The sequence below is a fragment of the Pecten maximus genome, chromosome 19 (assembly GCF_902652985.1).
Source record: "Pecten maximus chromosome 19, xPecMax1.1, whole genome shotgun sequence".
NCBI lineage: Eukaryota > Metazoa > Mollusca > Bivalvia > Pectinida > Pectinidae > Pecten > Pecten maximus.
The window spans coordinates 1,271,941-1,293,131 of NC_047033.1; the positions used below are offsets into that span (position 1 = coordinate 1,271,941).

The 21,191-nt window shown below is 36.8% G+C and overlaps 1 protein-coding gene across 1 annotated transcript in view; it reads right to left on the reverse strand.

The window, feature by feature from the left end:
- The window catches only part of LOC117317375, a 51,503-nt gene extending 37,718 nt beyond the window's left edge, over positions 1–13,785 (reverse strand). The window contains exons 1-3 of the mRNA XM_033872181.1: positions 13,622–13,785; positions 11,959–12,148; positions 11,602–11,724 (exon numbers count right to left, since the gene is read on the reverse strand). Of these exons, the coding sequence (XP_033728072.1) occupies positions 11,602–11,724; positions 11,959–12,148; positions 13,622–13,696 (388 nt within the window). The 5' untranslated portion in view covers positions 13,697–13,785. The remainder of the gene's footprint in view (positions 1–11,601; positions 11,725–11,958; positions 12,149–13,621) is intronic.
- Between the last annotated feature and the right edge of the window lie 7,406 nt (positions 13,786–21,191).

Sequence of the window (21,191 nt, forward strand, 5' to 3'; positions counted from 1 at the left end):
ACAGTATTATGGAGTGGTAGATAGACATACTAACAGTATAATGGAGTGGTATAGACATACTAACGGTATAATGGAGTGGTAGATAGACATACAAACAGTATAATGGAGTGGTAGATAGACATACTAACAGTATAATGGAGTGGTAGATAGACATACAAACGGTATAATGGAGTGGTAGATAGACACACTAACAGTATTATGGAGTGGTAGATAGACATACTAACAGTATAATGGAGTGGTAGATAGACATACAAACGGTATAATGGAGTGGTAGATAGACATACTAACAGGTATAATGGAGTGGTAGATAGACACACTAACAGTATTATGGAGTGGTAGATAGACACACTAACAGGTATAATGGAGTGGTAGATAGACACACTAACAGTATAATGGAGTGGTAGATAGACATACTAACGTATAATGGAGTGGTAGATAGACACACTACAGTATAATGAGTGGTAGATAGAACACACTAAACAGGTATAATGGAGTGGTAGATAGACACACTAACAGTATAATGGAGTGGTAGATAGACATACTAACAGTATAATGGATTGTAGATAGACAAACTACGGTATAATGGAGTGGTAGATAGACACACTAACAGTATAATGGAGTGGTAGATAGACATACTAACAGTATAATGGAGTGGTAGATAGACATACTAACAGTATAATGGAGTGGTAGATAGACACACTTACAGTATAATGGAGTGGTAGATAGACATACTAACAGTATAATGGAGTGGTAGATAGACACACTAACAGTATCAATGGAGTGGTATATAGACATACTAACAGTATAATAGAGTGGTAGATAGACATACTTACAGTATAATGGAGTGGTATATAGATATACTAACAGTATAATGGAGTGGTAGATAGACACACTTACAGTATAATGGAGTGGTAGATAGACATACTAACAGTATAATGGAGTGGTAGATAGACACACTAACAGTATAATGGAGTGGTAGATAGACATACTAACAGTATAATGGAGTGGTAGATAGACATACTAACAGTATAATGGAGTGGTAGATAGACACACTTACAGTATAATGGAGTGGTAGATAGACAAACTAACAGTATAATGGAGTGGTAGATAGACACACTAACAGTATCAAGGAGTGGTAGATAGACATACAGTATTATGGAGTGGTAGATAGACATACTAACAGTATAATGGAGTGGTAGATAGACATACTAACAGTATAATGGAGTGGTAGATAGACACACTAACAGTATAATGGAGTGGTAGATAGACATACTAACAGTATAATGGAGTGGTAGATAGACATACTAACAGTATAATGGAGTGGTAGATAGACATACTAACGGTATAATGGAGTGGTAGATAGACATACTAACAGTATAATGGAGTGGTAGATAGACATACTAACAGTATAATGGAGTGGTAGATAGATATACTAACAGTATAATGGAGTGGTAGATAGACATACTAACAGTATAATGGAGTGGTAGATAGACATACTAACAGTATAATGGATTGGTAGATAGACATACAAACGGTATAATGGAGTGGTAGATAGACACACTAACAGTATAATGGAGTGGTAGATAGACATACTAACAGTATTATGGAGTGGTAGATAGACATACTAACAGTATAATGGAGTGGTAGATAGATATACAAACGGTATAATGGAGTGGTAGATAGACACACTAACAGTATAATGGAGTGGTAGATAGACACACGTACGGTATAATGGAGTGGTAGATAGACATACAGTATAATGGAGTGGTAGATAGACACACTAACAGTATAATGGAGTGGTAGATAGACATACTAACAGTATAATGGAGTGGTAGATAGACACACTAACAGTATCAAGGAGTGGTAGATAGACATACAGTATAATGGAGTGGTAGATAGACACACTAACAGTATAATGGAGTGGTAGATAGACATACTAACAGTATAATGGAGTGGTAGATAGACATACTAACAGTATAATGGAGTGGTAGATAGACACACTTACAGTATAATGGAGTGGTAGATAGACAAACTAACAGTATAATGGAGTGGTAGATAGACACACTAACAGTATCAAGGAGTGGTAGATAGACATACTAACAGTATAATAGAGTGGTAGATAGACATACTTACAGTATAATGGAGTGGTATATAGATATACTAACAGTATAATGGAGTGGTAGATAGACACACTTACAGTATAATGGAGTGGTAGATAGACACACTAACAGTATAATGGAGTGGTAGATAGACATACTAACAGTATAATGGAGTGGTAGATAGACATACTAACAGTATAATGGAGTGGTAGATAGACATACTAACAGTATAATGGAGTGGTAGATAGACAAACTAACAGTATAATGGAGTGGTAGATAGACACACTAACAGTATCAAGGAGTGGTAGATAGACATACAGTATTATGGAGTGGTAGATAGACATACTAACAGTATAATGGAGTGGTAGATAGACACACTTACAGTATAATGGGGTGGTAGATAGACATACTAACAGTATTATGGAGTGGTAGATAGACATACTAACAGTATAATGGATTGGTAGATAGACATACAAACGGTATAATGGAGTGGTAGATAGACACACTTACAGTATAATGGAGTGGTAGATAGACATACTAACAGTATAATGGAGTGGTAGATAGACATACTAACAGTATAATGGAGTGGTAGATAGACATACTAACAGTATAATGGAGTGGTAGATAGACACACTAACAGTATAATGGAGTGGTAGATAGACACACTACAGTATAATGGAGTGGTAGATAGACACTAACAGTATAATGGAGTGGTAGATAGACACACTAACAGTATAATGGAGTGGTAGATAGACACACTAACAGTATAATGGAGTGGTAGATAGACACACTAACAGTATAATGGAGTGGTAGATAGACACACTAACAGTATAATGGAGTGGTAGATAGACACACTAACAGTATAATGGAGTGGTAGATAGACATACTAACAGTATAATGGAGTGGTAGATAGACATACTAACAGTATAATGGAGTGGTAGATAGACACACTAACAGTATAATGGAGTGGTAGATAGACACACTAACAGTATAATGGAGTGGTAGATAGACATACTAACAGTATAATGGAGTGGTAGATAGACATACTAACAGTATAATGGAGTGGTAGATAGACACACTAACAGTATAATGGAGTGGTAGATAGACATACTAACAGTATAATGGAGTGGTAGATAGACACACTAACAGTATAATGGAGTGGTAGATAGACATACTAACAGTATAATGGAGTGGTAGATAGACACACTAACAGTATAATGGAGTGGTAGATAGACATACTAACAGTATAATGGAGTGGTAGATAGACACACTAACAGTATAATGGAGTGGTAGATAGACATACTAACAGTATAATGGAGTGGTAGATAGACACACTAACAGTATAATGGAGTGGTAGATAGACACACTACAGTATAATGGAGTGGTAGATAGACATACTAACAGTATAATGGAGTGGTAGATAGACACACTTACAGTATAATGGAGTGGTAGATAGACATACTAACAGTATAATGGAGTGGTAGATTAGACACACTACAGTATAATGGAGTGGTAGATAGACATACTAGCAGTATAATGGAGTGGTAGATAGACATACTTACAGTATAATGGAGTGGTAGATAGACATACTAACACTATAATGGAGTGGTAGATAGACACACTTACAGTATAATGGAGTGGTAGATAGACATACTAACAGTATAATGGAGTGGTAGATAGACATACTAACAGTATAATGGAGTGGTAGATAGACACACTAACAGTATAATGGAGTGGTAGATAGACACTATACAGTATATGGAGTGGTAGATAGACATACTAACAGTATAATGGAGTGGTAGATAGATATACCAGCAGTATACTGGAGTGGTAGATAGCAGACTAACAGTATATGGAGTGGTAGATAGACATACTAACTAGTATAATGGAGTGGTAAGATAGACATCATACAGTATAATGGAGTGGTAGATAGACACACTTAACAGTATCAATGGAGTGGTAGATAGACATACAACAGTATAATGGAGTGGTAGATAGACATACTAACAGTATAATGGAGTGGTAGATAGACATACTAAACAGTAGAATGGAGTGGTAGATAGACACTACTAACAGTATATGGAGTGGTAGATAGACACACTAACAGTATAATGGAGTGGTAGATAGACATACTAACAGTATAATGGAGTGGTAGATAGACACACTAACAGTATAATGGAGTGGTAGATAGACATAACTAACAGTATAATGGAGTGGTATATATACACACTAACAGTATCAAGGAGTGGTATATAGACATACTAACAGTATAATGGAGGGTAGATAGACACACTAACATATAATGGAGTGGTAGATAGACATACTAACAGTATAATGGAGTGGTAGATAGACATACTAACAGTATAATGGAGTGGTAGATAGACATACTAACAGTATAATGGAGTGGTAGATAGACACACTAACAGTATAATGGAGTGGTAGATAGACATACTTACAGTATAATGGAGTGGTAGATAGACATACTAACAGTATAATGGAGTGGTAGATAGACACACTAACAGTATAATGGAGTGGTAGATAGACAAACTAACAGTATAATGGAGTGGTAGATAGACACACTAACAGTATAATGGAGTGGTAGATAGACACACTAACAGTATAATGGAGTGGTAGATAGACATACTAACAGTATAATGGAGTGGTAGATAGACATACTAACAGTATAATGGAGTGGTAGATAGACACACTAACAGGTATAATGGAGTGGTAGATAGACAACTAACAGTATAATGGAGTGGTAGATAGACAACTAACAGTATAATGTGGTAGATAGACATACTAACAGTATAATGGAGTGGTAGATAGACATACAGTATAATGGAGTGGTAGATAGACATACTAACAGTATAATGGAGTGGTAGATAGACACACTAACAGTATAATGGAGTGGTAGATAGACAAACTAACAGTATAATGGAGTGGTAGATAGACATACTAACAGTATAATGGAGTGGTAGATAGACACACTTACAGTATAATGGAGTGGTAGATAGACACACTAACAGTATAATGGAGTGGTAGATAGACACACTAACAGTATAATGGAGTGGTAGATAGACACACTAACAGTATAATGGAGTGGTAGATAGACACTACTAACAGTATAATGGAGTGGTAGATAGACATACTAACAGTATAATGGAGTGGTAGATAGACACACTTACAGTATAATGGAGTGGTAGATAGACACACTAACAGTATAATGGAGTGGTAGATAGACATACTAACAGTATAATGGAGTGGTAGATAGACATACTAACAGTATAATGGAGTGGTAGATAGACACACTTACAGTATAATGGAGTGGTAGATAGACATACTAACAGTATAATGGAGTGGTAGATAGACACACTAACAGTATAATGGAGTGGTAGATAGACATACTAACAGTATAATGGAGTGGTAGATAGACACACTAACAGTATAATGGAGTGGTAGATAGACATACTAACAGTATAATGGAGTGGTAGATAGACATACAGTATAATGGAGTGGTAGATAGACATACTAACAGTATAATGGAGTGGTAGATAGACATACTAACAGTATAATGGAGTGGTAGATAGACATACTAACAGTATAATGGAGTGGTAGATAGACACACTAACAGTATAATGGAGTGGTAGATAGACACACTAACAGTATAATGGAGTGGTAGATAGACATACTAACAGTATAATGGAGTGTAGATAGACATACTACAGTATAATGGAGTGGTAGATAGACAACTAACGTATAATGGAGTGGTAGATAGACACACTAACAGTATAATGGAGTGGTAGATAGACACACTAACAGTATAATGGAGTGGTAGATAGACATACTAACAGTATAATGGAGTGGTAGATAGACATACTAACAGTATAATGGAGTGGTAGATAGACACACTAACAGTATAATGGAGTGGTAGATAGACATACTAACAGTATAATGGAGTGGTAGATAGACATACTAACAGTATAATGGAGTGGTAGATAGACATACTAACAGTATAATGGAGTGGTAGATAGACATACTAACAGTATAATGGAGTGGTAGATAGACAAATTAATGGTATAATGGAGTGGTAGATAGACATACAAACAGTATAATGGAGTGGTAGATAGACATACTAACAGTATAATGGAGTGGTAGATAGACATACTAACAGTATAATGGAGTGGTAGATAGACATACTAACAGTATAATGGAGTGGTAGATAGACATACTTACAGTATAATGGAGTGGTAGATAGACATACTAACAGTATAATGGAGTGGTAGATAGACATACTAACAGTATAATGGAGTGGTAGATAGACAAACTAACAGTATAATGGAGTGGTAGATAGACATACTAACATATATGAGTGGTAATAAACATACGGGGGGAGTAAATGGGAGTGGTAGATAGAATACAAATAAAATGGAGTGGTAGTGACAACTAAAAGATAAGGGGGGGGTAATGACAATTGGGGATAATGGAGGGTAATTTGAATACAAAGGTAAAATGGGGGTGGTAATAGCATTTCAGTTTAAAGGAGGGGTAGATAGACATATAACGATAAGGAGTGGAATAGAAACAAAAGGATAAGGGTGGGTAAAAAGACCTACAAAGTATTAAAGGAGTGGTGTAGAACCCAAATAACCTATAATTGGAGTTGGATGAATACAAAAGGTAAAATGGAGTGGTAGATAACCACTAAAACATTAATGGGTGGTAGATAGACACACTTTCGGGTTAAAGGGGTGGTAGATAGACATAACCCAAAAATGGGGTGGGATAGCACCCAACGTATAAGGGTGGTAATAGGGAATAAATATAATGGAGTGGTTTGATAACAATAACAGTATAATGGAGTGGTAGATAGACATACTAACAGTATAATGGATTGGTAGATAGACATACTAACAGTATAATGGAGTGGTAGATAGACACACTTACAGTATAATGGAGTGGTAGATAGACATACTAACAGTATTATGGAGTGGTAGATAGACATACTAACAGTATAATGGAGTGGTAGATAGATATACAAACGGTATAATGGAGTGGTAGATAGACATACTAACAGTATAATGGAGTGGTAGATAGACATACTAACAGTATAATGGAGTGGTAGATAGACCACTCCAGTATAATGGAGTGGTAGATAGACATACTAACAGTATAATGGAGTGGTAGATAGACACAGTAACAGTATAATGGAGTGGTAGATAGACATACTAACGGTATAATGGAGTGGTAGATAGACATACTAACAGTATAATGGAGTGGTAGATAGACATACTAACAGTATAATGGAGTGGTAGATAGACACACTAACAGTATAATGGAGTGGTAGATAGACACACTAACAGTATAATGGAGTGGTAGATAGACATACTAACAGTATAATGGAGTGGTAGATAGACGTACTAACAGTATAATGGAGTGGTAGATAGACATACTAACAGTATAATGGAGTGGTAGATAGACATACTAACAGTATAATGGAGTGGTAGATAGACAAATTAACAGTATGATGGAGTGGTAGATATACATACTAACAGTATAATGGAGTGGTAGATAGACATACTAACAGTATAATGGAGTGGTAGATAGACGTACTAACAGTATGATGGAGTGGTAGATATACATACTAACAGTATAATGGAGTGGTAGATAGACACACTAACAGTATAATGGAGTGGTAGATAGACACACTAACATTATAATGGAGTGGTAGATATACATACTAACAGTATTATGGAGTGGTAGATAGACATACCAACAGTATAATGGAGTGGTAGATAGACACACTAACAGTATTATGGAGTGGTAGATAGACACACTAACAGTATAATGGAGTGGTAGATAAACATACTAACAGTATAATGGAGTGGTAGATAGACGTACTAACAGTATAATGGAGTGGTAGATAGACATACTAACAGTATAATGGAGTGGTAGATAGACATACTAACAGTATAATGGAGTGGTAGATAGACAAATTAACAGTATGATGGAGTGGTAGATATACATACTAACAGTATAATGGAGTGGTAGATAGACATACTAACAGTATAATGGAGTGGTAGATAGACGTACTAACAGTATGATGGAGTGGTAGATATACATACTAACAGTATAATGGAGTGGTAGATAGACACACTAACAGTATAATGGAGTGGTAGATAGACATACTAACAGTATAATGGAGTGGTAGATAGACACAGTAACAGTATAATGGAGTGGTAGATAGACATACTAACTTTTGAATCATTACGTGTTTAAATGTAATAGACCCACATTGATTCTCCACACGCGAATTCCTTCCTACTGAATCACTGATGTGTATTTTAGTAGCTCTATGATCGATAAAGTAGTCGGTTTATTGATCTACTTTACTGTGTCCTAGATACTTAATCTCGGATGATATGAAGTTTGTCATTAGTTTATGGTAGTTTGAAGTTTGTCATTAGTTTATGGTAGTTATGTTTGTCGGTAAGTTTAAATTGGTGTTTGGTTCTATAAATGAATTATATAGTCAATTCTAACTTTATATTTTAATAGGAATTTCGCTATTTATTTAACGTTTTAATCGAAATATAGAATGTGAAAAATGTTTTTAAAACGCATGTAATACAGTCTTCTGTTCTTCAATATGATTACTGTCCAACACCACGTTTCTCTTATCGAAGACTGACATAATATGCATTTTGATAAAATTATAATGCCGTTTGCTGAGGAATAAAATATACTTGGTATGTTAAAGATACTTTACTCCGAAAAAGCTTTTGACTCAGTTCCTGGACATTTCTTGACATATTTTGAATTATTTTATCTTTTGGCTAAAATACAAGAAAATGGGTCAAAGCTATTCATAACAATGTAAATGTATAATTAATCAAGTTGGCAATATTTCCAAAAATACCAACATTCAACGTGGATGCTAGCAAGGCAATCCTTTATATTTCATTCTCTGTACTCTAAAAATTAAAGACAATAATCACATATGCATTGAGATATTAAAGTGAAAATACACCAATGTTAGATGTTCAGTAGGCTGATGACACGGGGATGTTTCTGGATGGGGCCAACTCATCGGTAAGAGTTATATACACACTTGTAACTATGCAAAAATGTCATATTTAAACATAAACACCAGCGCAGGACATTTGGATAGGAAGTCCGAAATACGGTGATCAAATTTGCCTGCCAGAACTGAATTTACAGTTTATAAAACAAAAAAGGTGCAGATTTTGATTATTGATTAAGTCTGGCGTATCAACAAGCATTGATTAAGTCTGGCGTGTCAATAAGCCTTGATTAAGTCTGGCGTATCAACAAGCCTTGATTTAGTCTGACATATCAACAAGCCTTGATTTAGTCTGACATATCAACAAGCCTTGATTAAGTCTGGCGTGTCAACAAACGTTGATTAAGTCTGGCGTATCAACAAGCCTTGATTAACTCTGGCTTATCAACAAGCCTTGATTAAGTCTGGCGTATCAACAAGCCTTGATTAAGTCTGGCGTATCAACAAGCCTTAATTAAGTCTGGCGTGTCAACAAACCTTGATTAAGTCTGGCGTGTCAACAAACATTGATTAAGTCTGGCGTGTCAACAAACCTTGATTAAGTCTGGCGTGTCAACAAACCTTGACTAAGTCTGGCGTGTCAACAAGCCTTGATTAAGTCTGGCGTATCAACAAGTCTTGATTAAGTCTGGCGTATCAACAAGTCTTGATTAAGTCTGGCGTATCAACAAGCCTTGATTTAGTCTGACATATCAACAAGCCTTGATTAAGTCTGGCGTATCAACAAGTCTTGATTAAGTCTGGCGTATCAACAAGTCTTGATTAAGTCTGGCGTATCAACAAGTCTTGATTAAGTCTGGTGCATCAACAAACCTTGATTAAGTCTGACATATCAACAAGCCTTGATTAAGTCTGGCGTATCAACAAGTCTTGATTAAGTCTGGCGTATCAACAAGTCTTGATTAAGTCTGGTGCATCAACAAACCTTGATTTAGTCTGATATATCAACAAGCCTTGATTAAGTCTGGCGTATCAACAAGTCTTGATTAAGTCTGGCGTATCAACAAGTCTTGATTAAGTCTGGTGCATCAACAAACCTTGACTAAGCCTGACATATCAACAAGCCTTGATTAAGTCTGGCGTATCAACAAACATTGCTTACGTCTGGCGTATCACCAAGTCTTGATTAAGTCTGGCGTATCAACAAACCTTGATTAAGTCTGGTGTATCAACAAACCTTGATTAAGTCTGACATATCAACAAACCTTGATTAAGTCTGGCGTGTCAACAAACCTTGATTAAGTCTGACATATCAATAAGCCTTGATTAAGTCTGGCGTATCAACAAGCCTTGATTAAGTCTGACATATCAATAAGCCTTGATTAAGTCTGGTGTATCAACAAACCTTGATTAAGTCTGACATATCAACAAACCTTGATTAAGTCTGGTGTATCAACAAACCTTGATTAAGTCTGACATATCAATAAGCCTTGATTAAGTCTGGCGTATCAACAAGCCTTGATTAAGTCTGACATATCAACAAGCATTGATTAAGTCTGGTATATCAACAAGCCTTGATTAAGTCTGACATATCAACAAGTCTTGATTAAGTCTGGCGTATCAACAAGCCTTGATTAAGTCTGGCGTATTACCAAGTCTTGATTAAGTCTGGCGTATCAACACGCATTGATTAAGTCTGGTGTATCAACAAACCTTGATTAAGTCTGGCGTATCAACAAACCTTGATTAAGTCTGGCGTATTACCAAGTCTTGATTAAGTCTGGCGTATCAACACGCATTGATTAAGTCTGGCGTATTACCAAGTCTTGATTAAGTCTGGCGTATCAACACGCATTGATTAAGTCTGGTGTATCAACAAACCTTGATTAAGTCTGGCGTATCAACAAACCTTGATTAAGTCTGGCGTATCAACAAGCCTTGATTAAGTCTGACATATCAACAAGCCTTGATTAAGTCTGGTATATCAACAAGCCTTGATTAAGTCTGGCGTATTACCAAGTCTTGATTAAGTCTGGCGTATCAACACGCATTGATTAAGTCTGGTGTATCAACAAACCTTGATTAAGTCTGGCGTATCAACAAACCTTGATTAAGTCTGGCGTGTCAACAAGCCTTGATTTAGTCTGACATATCAACAAGAATTGACTAAGTCTGGCGTGTCAACAAACATTGATTAAGTCTGGCATGTCAACAAGCCTTGATTAAGTCTGGTGCATCAACAAACCTTGATTAAGTCTGGTGCATCAACAAGAATTGACTAAGTCTGGCGTATCAAAATAAATGAACGTCTGCCATCATCTGTATATAAAATGTAGATATAACGGGTATTACACCTATCCATTGATATCTGTTGAATCTAACCGTGCAGTAACTTGGAAGTCCTTTTCTACATAATTATTGTGCTGTTGTGTAATTATGTGAGTTAAGCATTGATTAAGAATCATAATTAGAAAGCCTTACTATCACGGCCTCCACACAGGAATCCAAGGGTAAAAATACACTTGAAAAAGTTTCCGATGGCACTCCAAAATCCTCTCTTGACCCGCCGTACAGCTACGCGCTTTTCCAATGAAATGTCCTTCCCTAAACACAAAAAACCGATAAGGTTGTTTTTGTTTTGTTTTGATTATTTGCTTTTTTAACATTTGGGGTTTCAAAGTGTAGGAGGTATATAGAATTGTAAATGTAAGGGCTTGATACATTCTGAGCTAATGCTTTCATAAACTCGTCACTAGTAAGTATGTTTTTAGAAATATAAAATGAATACAACGACCAAATGCATATCTCACAATATTAATTAAGTTGCTACATACGAACCATTTCTTTTGTAAATTTTCCATTTGCCATCCTGGCATCTCTTCCAAGTTGTAAAAGTTTCGTTTGCGCAACGAAAGAAACAAGTGGATCCCTCCATAGCTTGTGACGTACTGATGTACAGTCTCCCCCTCCAATCATTACACTGCATAACATCGCAAAGATCATCTTTCCGCAACTTGCATGGTCCTCCCTGTTAACAAAGCGATCATTATAAATGATATAATCACCTATCAATGTATATATAATGTATATAACGCCGATGTGGCGCAGTGGTATAAGCCGCGGGTATTTCTGGCTAGGCGATTGTGTGCCGTAGATCGTGAGTTCGAGGCCCGGTCAGGTCACGAGTCAAAAAGTTATCTTCCTTCGTCATTTGTGTTGCTAAGTTATCTATATATATATAACCGCCTCAATAAACATCATTTTGTCCATTTCATAAGATACTTACTTAACTTATCGTATATTAAGACTACCGTTTACGACTACAAAAAGATTAGGTTCCGCTATAGTTTTCCCAGGACGACTTCGTTACACAATACTGTATCCAATATAGACGTACATTTGTATGTCCTATACGATATTTATCATTGATAATATGAGACATACTAACTAAGTTTTTAATTTCGGTATTAACAATGATACAACATCTGCTAGGATATTGTGCACCAGACACAAACGATAACAATACTTTAAAACTAAATGTATGTAGAGTTGGATATTACAGAACCAAAATTAATCAGACTGTCCCAAACAGCACGTTTGCCCTTCCAGGACTTCATATTGCGAACAAGATAAACTAACTTATATTATTTATATATAGATCACTGTTGTATCCGACAACCCCGAGAAACCCAATGCCAGGTGACCTCTAACCTTCGCACAACTGATCGGGAAATTGAACCTAGTTAGAAGGTGTCTTATAGGACTTGTAATGCTAAGGGAGGTGATTAAAACCACTAGAAAGGCCAAAATCTAAACGGGAAATACAAAAGATCCATAATTCAATAGATTTCATAATTCACAATATTGTATTTGCATAATAGACAATGTTATCTTCAAAAGAACATAACGCCCCTGAGTATATTCCGAACCGTATTACAATCCAAATGAGTTTAGAGCCTACAATTGGGCTGGGATAAACATCAAGGACTGGAAAATCCAAAAACAGTGTCAACCACCTACATGCAAAGTTATAACCAGAATGAATGAGACTATCATACAGCTGTTATGTCCTTTCAGGTTTCACAAGGTAAAACTATATAGTATTACGGTCTACCACCTACAATCTCAAGTAATTTTACAAGAGACACACACGATATTAGCGCCTTTCAAAACAAATAGAGGGATAGATAGAACCAGAATGTTATGTCCCTCTAGGACTCACTATAAAAAACTATATAATATCAATGTCAGCCGCCAGCAATCTTAAGTAATTGTACTCAAGACACATAGGATAAACATAGAGAGAGCTAGTTAAAACCAGAATGAGTTAGACTGTATTGTACAGCTGATACGTCCTTTTAGGAAACGATAAGAAAACATTATAGTATTACTGTCTTCCGCGTGCAATCTCAAGTAATTGTACAAAAGACACGCCTAACATAGTAAACGAAAATAGGATATGGACCTCCAACATATATGTATTATACATAGAGATTCTTACCTCTCCGTCGGATCCTGTGATCGTTACAACGATAAAAACTAGAACGACCTTGACAAAATCTGGTAACATATCCATGGCATGTACTCTCTTGTAAATAACAAGACGGTCAAAAAATTACACGTTCACTCCTACTTCATAACGATGGCACAGAAAGTAGTTCCGGATCAGAAATTATACACATATGATACAAAATGTATTAACAAAGATCCTTTTTGTGTCTATATATAGACACGCGCGTATTGACGTGTACACACATGCATTTAGTAGGTGCACGTAGTCACAAACCTTGTCAATTCCACATTATAGATACTATAGCTGTCACGTTTGCGTCGAGTTATTTGTATTAAACAATGTGGTTTTTCCAACAATTGGGTTAGGTAGAAACGATAGCTCAATTGCCATTTCAGTATATAGGTGACTGTTCGTCAAGGCCAAGTACAGATTATATTACCAATCGTAAACACATGTTAGGATTGTAACTACATGTGAATACATCGGACGTAACGATTATTGAATATCATGTAAACATACATGTATAAGAATTAGGGATACATGTACGTGGATATATCCTGTACCCACACCGGAAGTAGGCACACTTCAATGTCACCTGTTATCACACCGGAAGTAGGCACACTTCAATGTCACCTGTTATCACGAATGAATAAAGGACGGGTGTATCACCTGTAACTATACCGGGAATAAAGGACACTTGTATCACCTGTAACTATACCGAAAATAATGACACGTGTATCACCTGTAACTATACCGGGAATAATGACACGTGTATCACCTGTTATCACGAATGAATAAAGGACACGTGTATCACCTGTAACTATACCGGGAATAATGACACGTGTATCACCTGTAACTATACCGGGAATAAAGGACACGTGTATCACCTGTAACTATACTGGAATAAAGGACACGTGTATCACCTGTAACTATACCGGGAATAATGACACGTGTATCACCTGTAACTATACCGGGAATAAAGGACACGTGTATCACCTGTAACTATACTGGAATAAAGGACACGTGTATCACCTGTAACTATACCGGGAATAATGACTCGTGTATCACCTGTTATCACACAGGGAATTAGGGCACGTGAGTATCCCCTATTACAACACCGGGAATAAGGGCACGTGAATATCCCTTATTACCTCGCAGGGAATAAGGGCACGTGAATATCCCCTATGACCACACAGGGAATAAGGGCACGTGATTATAACATGTTGCCACGCCGGAAATAAGTTAAATGAAAATTAAGCTTTTTTTAACAATATCCAAAAAAAAAAAAATTTTGATTTTGAATGTAAGTCAAAACATTATCCGAAAACAAAGTATCGAGCGAAATGATATATTTACTTTATTATTTTTCTTTTTGTATAAGATGTGTTGGATGATTACATTAACATTTTTGTAAAATATTGGAGATGTGTTGCATGTGTCTTTTGTTTAAGATTGTGAATGCGTTGGACAATTGCCTTTACACTTTTGTATAAAATTAGGGATGCGTTAGATGATTACCTTTACACTTTTGTATAAAATGGGAATGTATACAGTTTACACATCGAAAGGGTAATATTGCCGCTCTGACATTTGACTTATTTTATATCAAAACCTGTCGCTCAATACATCATTGAATTTGTACTGATGTTGATATCCATATTGTCTCTCTTAACGTCGTTGAGCACCACGTCTTTGTACCTACAGTGTCGAATTCTGGTAAATGAAATGACAATGTTATCACGAAGATATATTACAATTTGGTTATAAAAACGGTTTGATTTCAGGGAAATACATTACAATTCTAATATTGACTTATGTGCTTGTAAATCAGGATATATTGAGGAAAACACTACTATGATGCACTACTCTAAAGGTAACGGTTTTCATTAAAGAAGTGTGCTGTACCCGGCTCTTTCGTCTGAACGTTTAGATTGGAAATTGCCTTCACGTTATATGAAGCTGTTGGCAAAAATCAACACAAATGTACCATTATATTGCAAACTGCGTTACCACGCATCGTGACCGCCCAGATTTAGTCTCATGTTGATGTCTTGATCTTCTAAGCGTTTGTTTTTAGGGGGTTTTCAAGCATTTGTAAGACTGTGATTCTTGATATTGAACGTTCAATGTTTACCACATTTTTACCGAAACGCTTCCCGTGAAATGAATAATGTCATTGAATTATATAACTTTCCATATATAAACGATGATGCATAGTTTTAAATACTTTTGATACTGCAAAGATAATTTCATTGGCTGTGTGAAGTTAGCTCAACATACGACATACGACATACGACATTCAAAACTTCATATCTTGTGTTTTTACCAGCCAACGAGGTAATTTTTGAATGTTCAGCGGCTCAACATACGACATACGACATTCAGATTTTGAATGTTCAGCCGCTGAACATACGACATACGACATTCAGATTTTGATTTTGAATGTTCAGCGGCTCGACATACGACATACGACATTCAAATTTTGAATGTTCAGCCGCTGAACATACGACATACGACATTCAGATTTTGAATGTTCAGCCGCTGAACATACGACATACGACATTCAAAACTTCATATCTTGTGTTTGTACCAGCCAACGAGGTAACTTTTGAATGTTCAGCGGCTCAACATACGACATACGACATTCAGATTTTGAATGTTCAGCCGCTGAACATACGACATACGACATTCAGATTTTGATTTTGAATGTTCAACGGCTCGACATACGACATACGACATTCAGATTTTGAATGTTCAGCCGCTGAACATACGACATACGACATTCAGATTTGAATGTTCAGCCGCTGAACATACGACATACGACATTCAAAACTTCATATCTTGTGTTTGTACCAGCCAACGAGGTAACTTTTGAATGTTCAGCGGCTTAACATACGACATACGACATTCAGATTTTGAATGTTCAGCCGCTGAACATACGACATACGACATTCAAAACTTCATATCTTGTGTTTGTACCAGCCAACGAGGTAACTTTTGAATGTTGAGCGGCTCAACATACGACATACGACATTCAGATTTTGAATGTTCAGCCGCTGAACATACGACATACGACAATCAGATTTTGATTTTGAATGTCCAGCGGCTCGACATACGACATACGACATTCAAATTTTGAATGTTCAGCCGCTGAACATACGACATACGACATTCAGATTTTGAATGTTCAGCCGCTGATCATACGACATACGACATTCAAAACTTCATATCTTGTGTTTTTACCAGCCAACGAGGTAACTTTTGAATGTTCAGCGACTCAACATACGACATACGACATTCAGATTTTGAATGTTCAGCCGCTGAACATACGACATACGACATTCAGATTTTGATTTTGAATGTTCAGCGGCTCGACATACGACATACGACATTCAAATTTTGAATGTTCAGCCGCTGAACATACGACATACGACATTCAAATTTTGAATGTTCAGCGTGTTTAAGCTGCGGGAGTTTTGCTGTAAATGCTCAGCCAGCCAACGAGATCCGGCAAACCGTTTAAAACGTTCATATCTTGTGTTTTTACCAGCCAACGAGGTATATATTGAATGTTCAGCGGCTCAACATACGACATACGACATTCAAATATTGAATGTTCGGCCGCTGAACATACGACATTCAAAACTTCATATTTTGTGTTTTTACCATCCAACGAGGTAACTTTTGAATGTTCAGCCGCTGAACATACGACATACGACATTCAGATTTTGAATGTTCAGCCGCTGAACATACGACATACGACATTCAAAACTTCATATCTTGTGTTTGTACCAGCCAACGAGGTAACTTTTGAATGTTCAGCGGCTCAACATACGACATACGACATTCAGATTTTGAATGTTCAGCCGCTGAACATACGACATACGACATTCAGATTTTGATTTTGAATGTTCAGCGGCTCGACATACGACATACGACATTCAAATTTTGAATGTTCAGCCGCTGAACATACGACATACGACATTCAGATTTTGAATGTTCAGCCGCTGAACATACGACATACGACATTCAAAACTTCATATCTTGTGTTTGTACCAGCCAACGAGGTAACTTTTGAATGTTCAGCCGCTGAACATACGACATACGACATTCAGATTTTGAATGTTCAGCCGCTGAACATACGACATACGACATTCAAAACTTCATATCTTGTGTTTGTACCAGCCAACGAGGTAACTTTTGAATGTTCAGCCGCTGAACATACGACATACGACATTCAGATTTTGAATGTTCAGCCGCTGAACATACGACATACGACATTCAAAACTTCATATCTTGTGTTTGTACCAGCCAACGAGGTAACTTTTGAATGTTCAGGAGGAGTTGCCCGGACAAAATGCGTCTACAGACAGACGGACGGACGGACGGACGGACGGACGGACAACCTGATTCCAGTATACCACCCCCCCCCCCCCCCCCCCCCCCCCCCCCCCCCCCCCTAACTTCGTTGCGGGGGTATAATAAATGTACGAAACATAGATAAAAATGATAGACTATGTGATATGGTTATAACAATTACATCCATTTAATTTTTTTCATTAAAATGAAATAATCATTTATACCAGGTGGGTCTCAGTTACATAGCATTATAAAAAAAGTCACGGCCCAAAATATCATAATAAAACCATTATCCAACAAACACATCAAATTTAAACATATTAACAATTTGAATGAAACCTGACAAATGAACATAATTACTTACTAGAGTCCAAGTTCAAAAGTATTGCTAAAGTTATGCAAGTTTCAAATACATCATGATAATACTGTGGTAAGAATCTCTCAATCAAGTACATCATGTACACCGAAAGTATACGTAAGATTTAATCAATATTGAAATGATATATGCTTATAATTGTGGAAAAGGAAATTCTCGGGAACTTTTTCATAAAAATCTTACCAAAATCGTTTAAATTGATATAAACAATGTATCAAATATGAAATCATGATAAAATTGAGATAAAATCATACTTGAGTTATGTAAGATATGTTATGGAATGATATAACATGTCGAATATCAATTGATTGATCATGTCGTATGTTGAGCCGCTGAACATTCAATATCTGAATGTCGTATGTCGTATGTTCAGCGGCTGAACATTCAAAATCTGAATGTCGTATGTCGTATGTTAAGCCGCTGAACATTCAAAAGTTACCTCGTTGGATGGTAAAAACACAAAATATGAAGTTTTGAACGTCGTATGTCGTATGTTCAGCGGCCGAACATTCAATATTTGTAATGTCGTATGTCGTATGTTGAGCCGCTGAACATTCAATATATACCTCGTTGGCTGGTAAAAACACAAGATATGAACGTTTTAAACGGTTTGCCGGATCTCGTTGGCTGGCTGAGCATTTACAGCAAAACTCCCGCAGCTTGAACACGCTGAACATTCAAAATTTGAATGTCGTATGTCGTATGTTCAGCGGCTGAACATTCAAAATTTGAATGTCGTATGTCGTATGTCGAGCCGCTGAACATTCAAAATCAAAATCTGAATGTCGTATGTCGTATGTTCAGCGGCTGAACATTCAAAATCTGAATGTCGTATGTCGTATGTTGAGTCGCTGAACATTCAAAAGTTACCTCGTTGGCTGGTAAAAACACAAGATATGAAGTTTTGAATGTCGTATGTCGTATGATCAGCGGCTGAACATTCAAAATCTGAATGTCGTATGTCGTATGTTCAGCGGCTGAACATTCAAAATTTGAATGTCGTATGTCGTATGTCGAGCCGCTGAACATTCAAAATCAAAATCTGAATGTCGTATGTCGTATGTTCAGCGGCTGAACATTCAAAATTTGAATGTCGTATGTCGTATGTCGAGCCGCTGAACATTCAAAATCAAAATCTGAATGTCGTATGTCGTATGTCGTATGTTCAGCGGCTGAACATTCAAAATCTGAATGTCGTATGTCGTATGTTGAGTCGCTGAACATTCAAAAGTTACCTCGTTGGTTGGTAAAAACACAAGATATGAAGTTATGAATGTCGTATGTCGTATGATCAGCGGCTGAACATTCAAAATCTGAATGTGGTATGTCGTATGTTCAGCGGCTGAACATTCAAAATTTGAATGTCGTATGTCGTATGTCGAGCCGCTGGACATTCAAAATCAAAATCTGAATGTCGTATGTCGTATGTTGAGCCGCTGAACATTCAAAAGTTACCTCGTTGGCTGGTACAAACACAAGATATGAAGTTTTGAATGTCGTATGTCGTATGTTCAGCGGCTGAACATTCAAAATCTGAATGTCGTATGTCGTATGTTCAGCGGCTGAACATTCAAAAGTTACCTCGTTGGATGGTAAAAACACAAAATATGAAGTTTTGAATGTCGTATGTCGTATGTTCAGCGGCCGAACATTCAATATTTGAATGTCGTATGTCGTATGTTGAGCCGCTGAACATTCAAAATCAAAATCTGAATGTCGTATGTCGTATGTTCAGCGGCTGAACATTCAAAATCTGAATGTCGTATGTCGTATGTTGAGTCGCTGAACATTCAAAAGTTACCTCGTTGGCTGGTAAAAACACAAGATATGAAGTTTTGAATGCCGTATGTCGTATGATCAGCGGCTGAACATTCAAAATCTGAATGTCGTATGTCGTATGTTCAGCGGCTGAACATTCAAAATTTGAATGTCGTATGTCGTATGTCGAGCCGCTGGACATTCAAAATCGAAATCTGAATGTCGTATGTCGTATGTCGTATGTTCAGCGGCTGAACATTCAAAATCTGAATGTCGTATGTCGTATGTCGTATGTTGAGCCGCTGAACATTCAAAAGTTACCTCGTTGGCTGGTACAAACACAAGATATGAAGTTTTGAATGTCGTATGTCGTATGTTCAGTGGCTGAACATTCAAAATCTGAATGTCGTATGTCGTATGTTCAGCGGCTGAACATTCAAAATTTGAATGTCGTATGTCGTATGTCGAGCCGCTGAACATTCAAAATCAAAATCTGAATGTCGTATGTCGTATGTTGAGCCGCTGAACATTCAAAAGTTACCTCGTTGGCTGGTACAAACACAAGATATGAAGTTTTGAATGTCGTATGTCGTATGTTCAGCGGCTGAACATTCAAAATCTGAATGTCGTATGTCGTATGTTCAGCGGCTGAACATTCAAAAGTTACCTCGTTGGATGGTAAAAACACAAAATATGAAGTTTTGAATGTCGTATGTCGTATGTTCAGCGGCCGAACATTCAATATTTGAATGTCGTATGTCGTATGTTGAGCCGCTGAACATTCAAAATCAAAATCTGAATGTCGTATGTCGTATGTTCAGCGGCTGAACATTCAAAATCTGAATGTCGTATGTCGTATGTTGAGTCGCTGAACATTCAAAAGTTACCTCGTTGGCTGGTAAAAACACAAGATATGAAGTTTTGAATGCCGTATGTCGTATGATCAGCGGCTGAACATTCAAAATCTGAATGTCGTATGTCGTATGTTCAGCGGCTGAACATTCAAAATTTGAATGTCGTATGTGGTATGTCGAGCCGCTGGACATTCAAAATCGAAATCTGAAT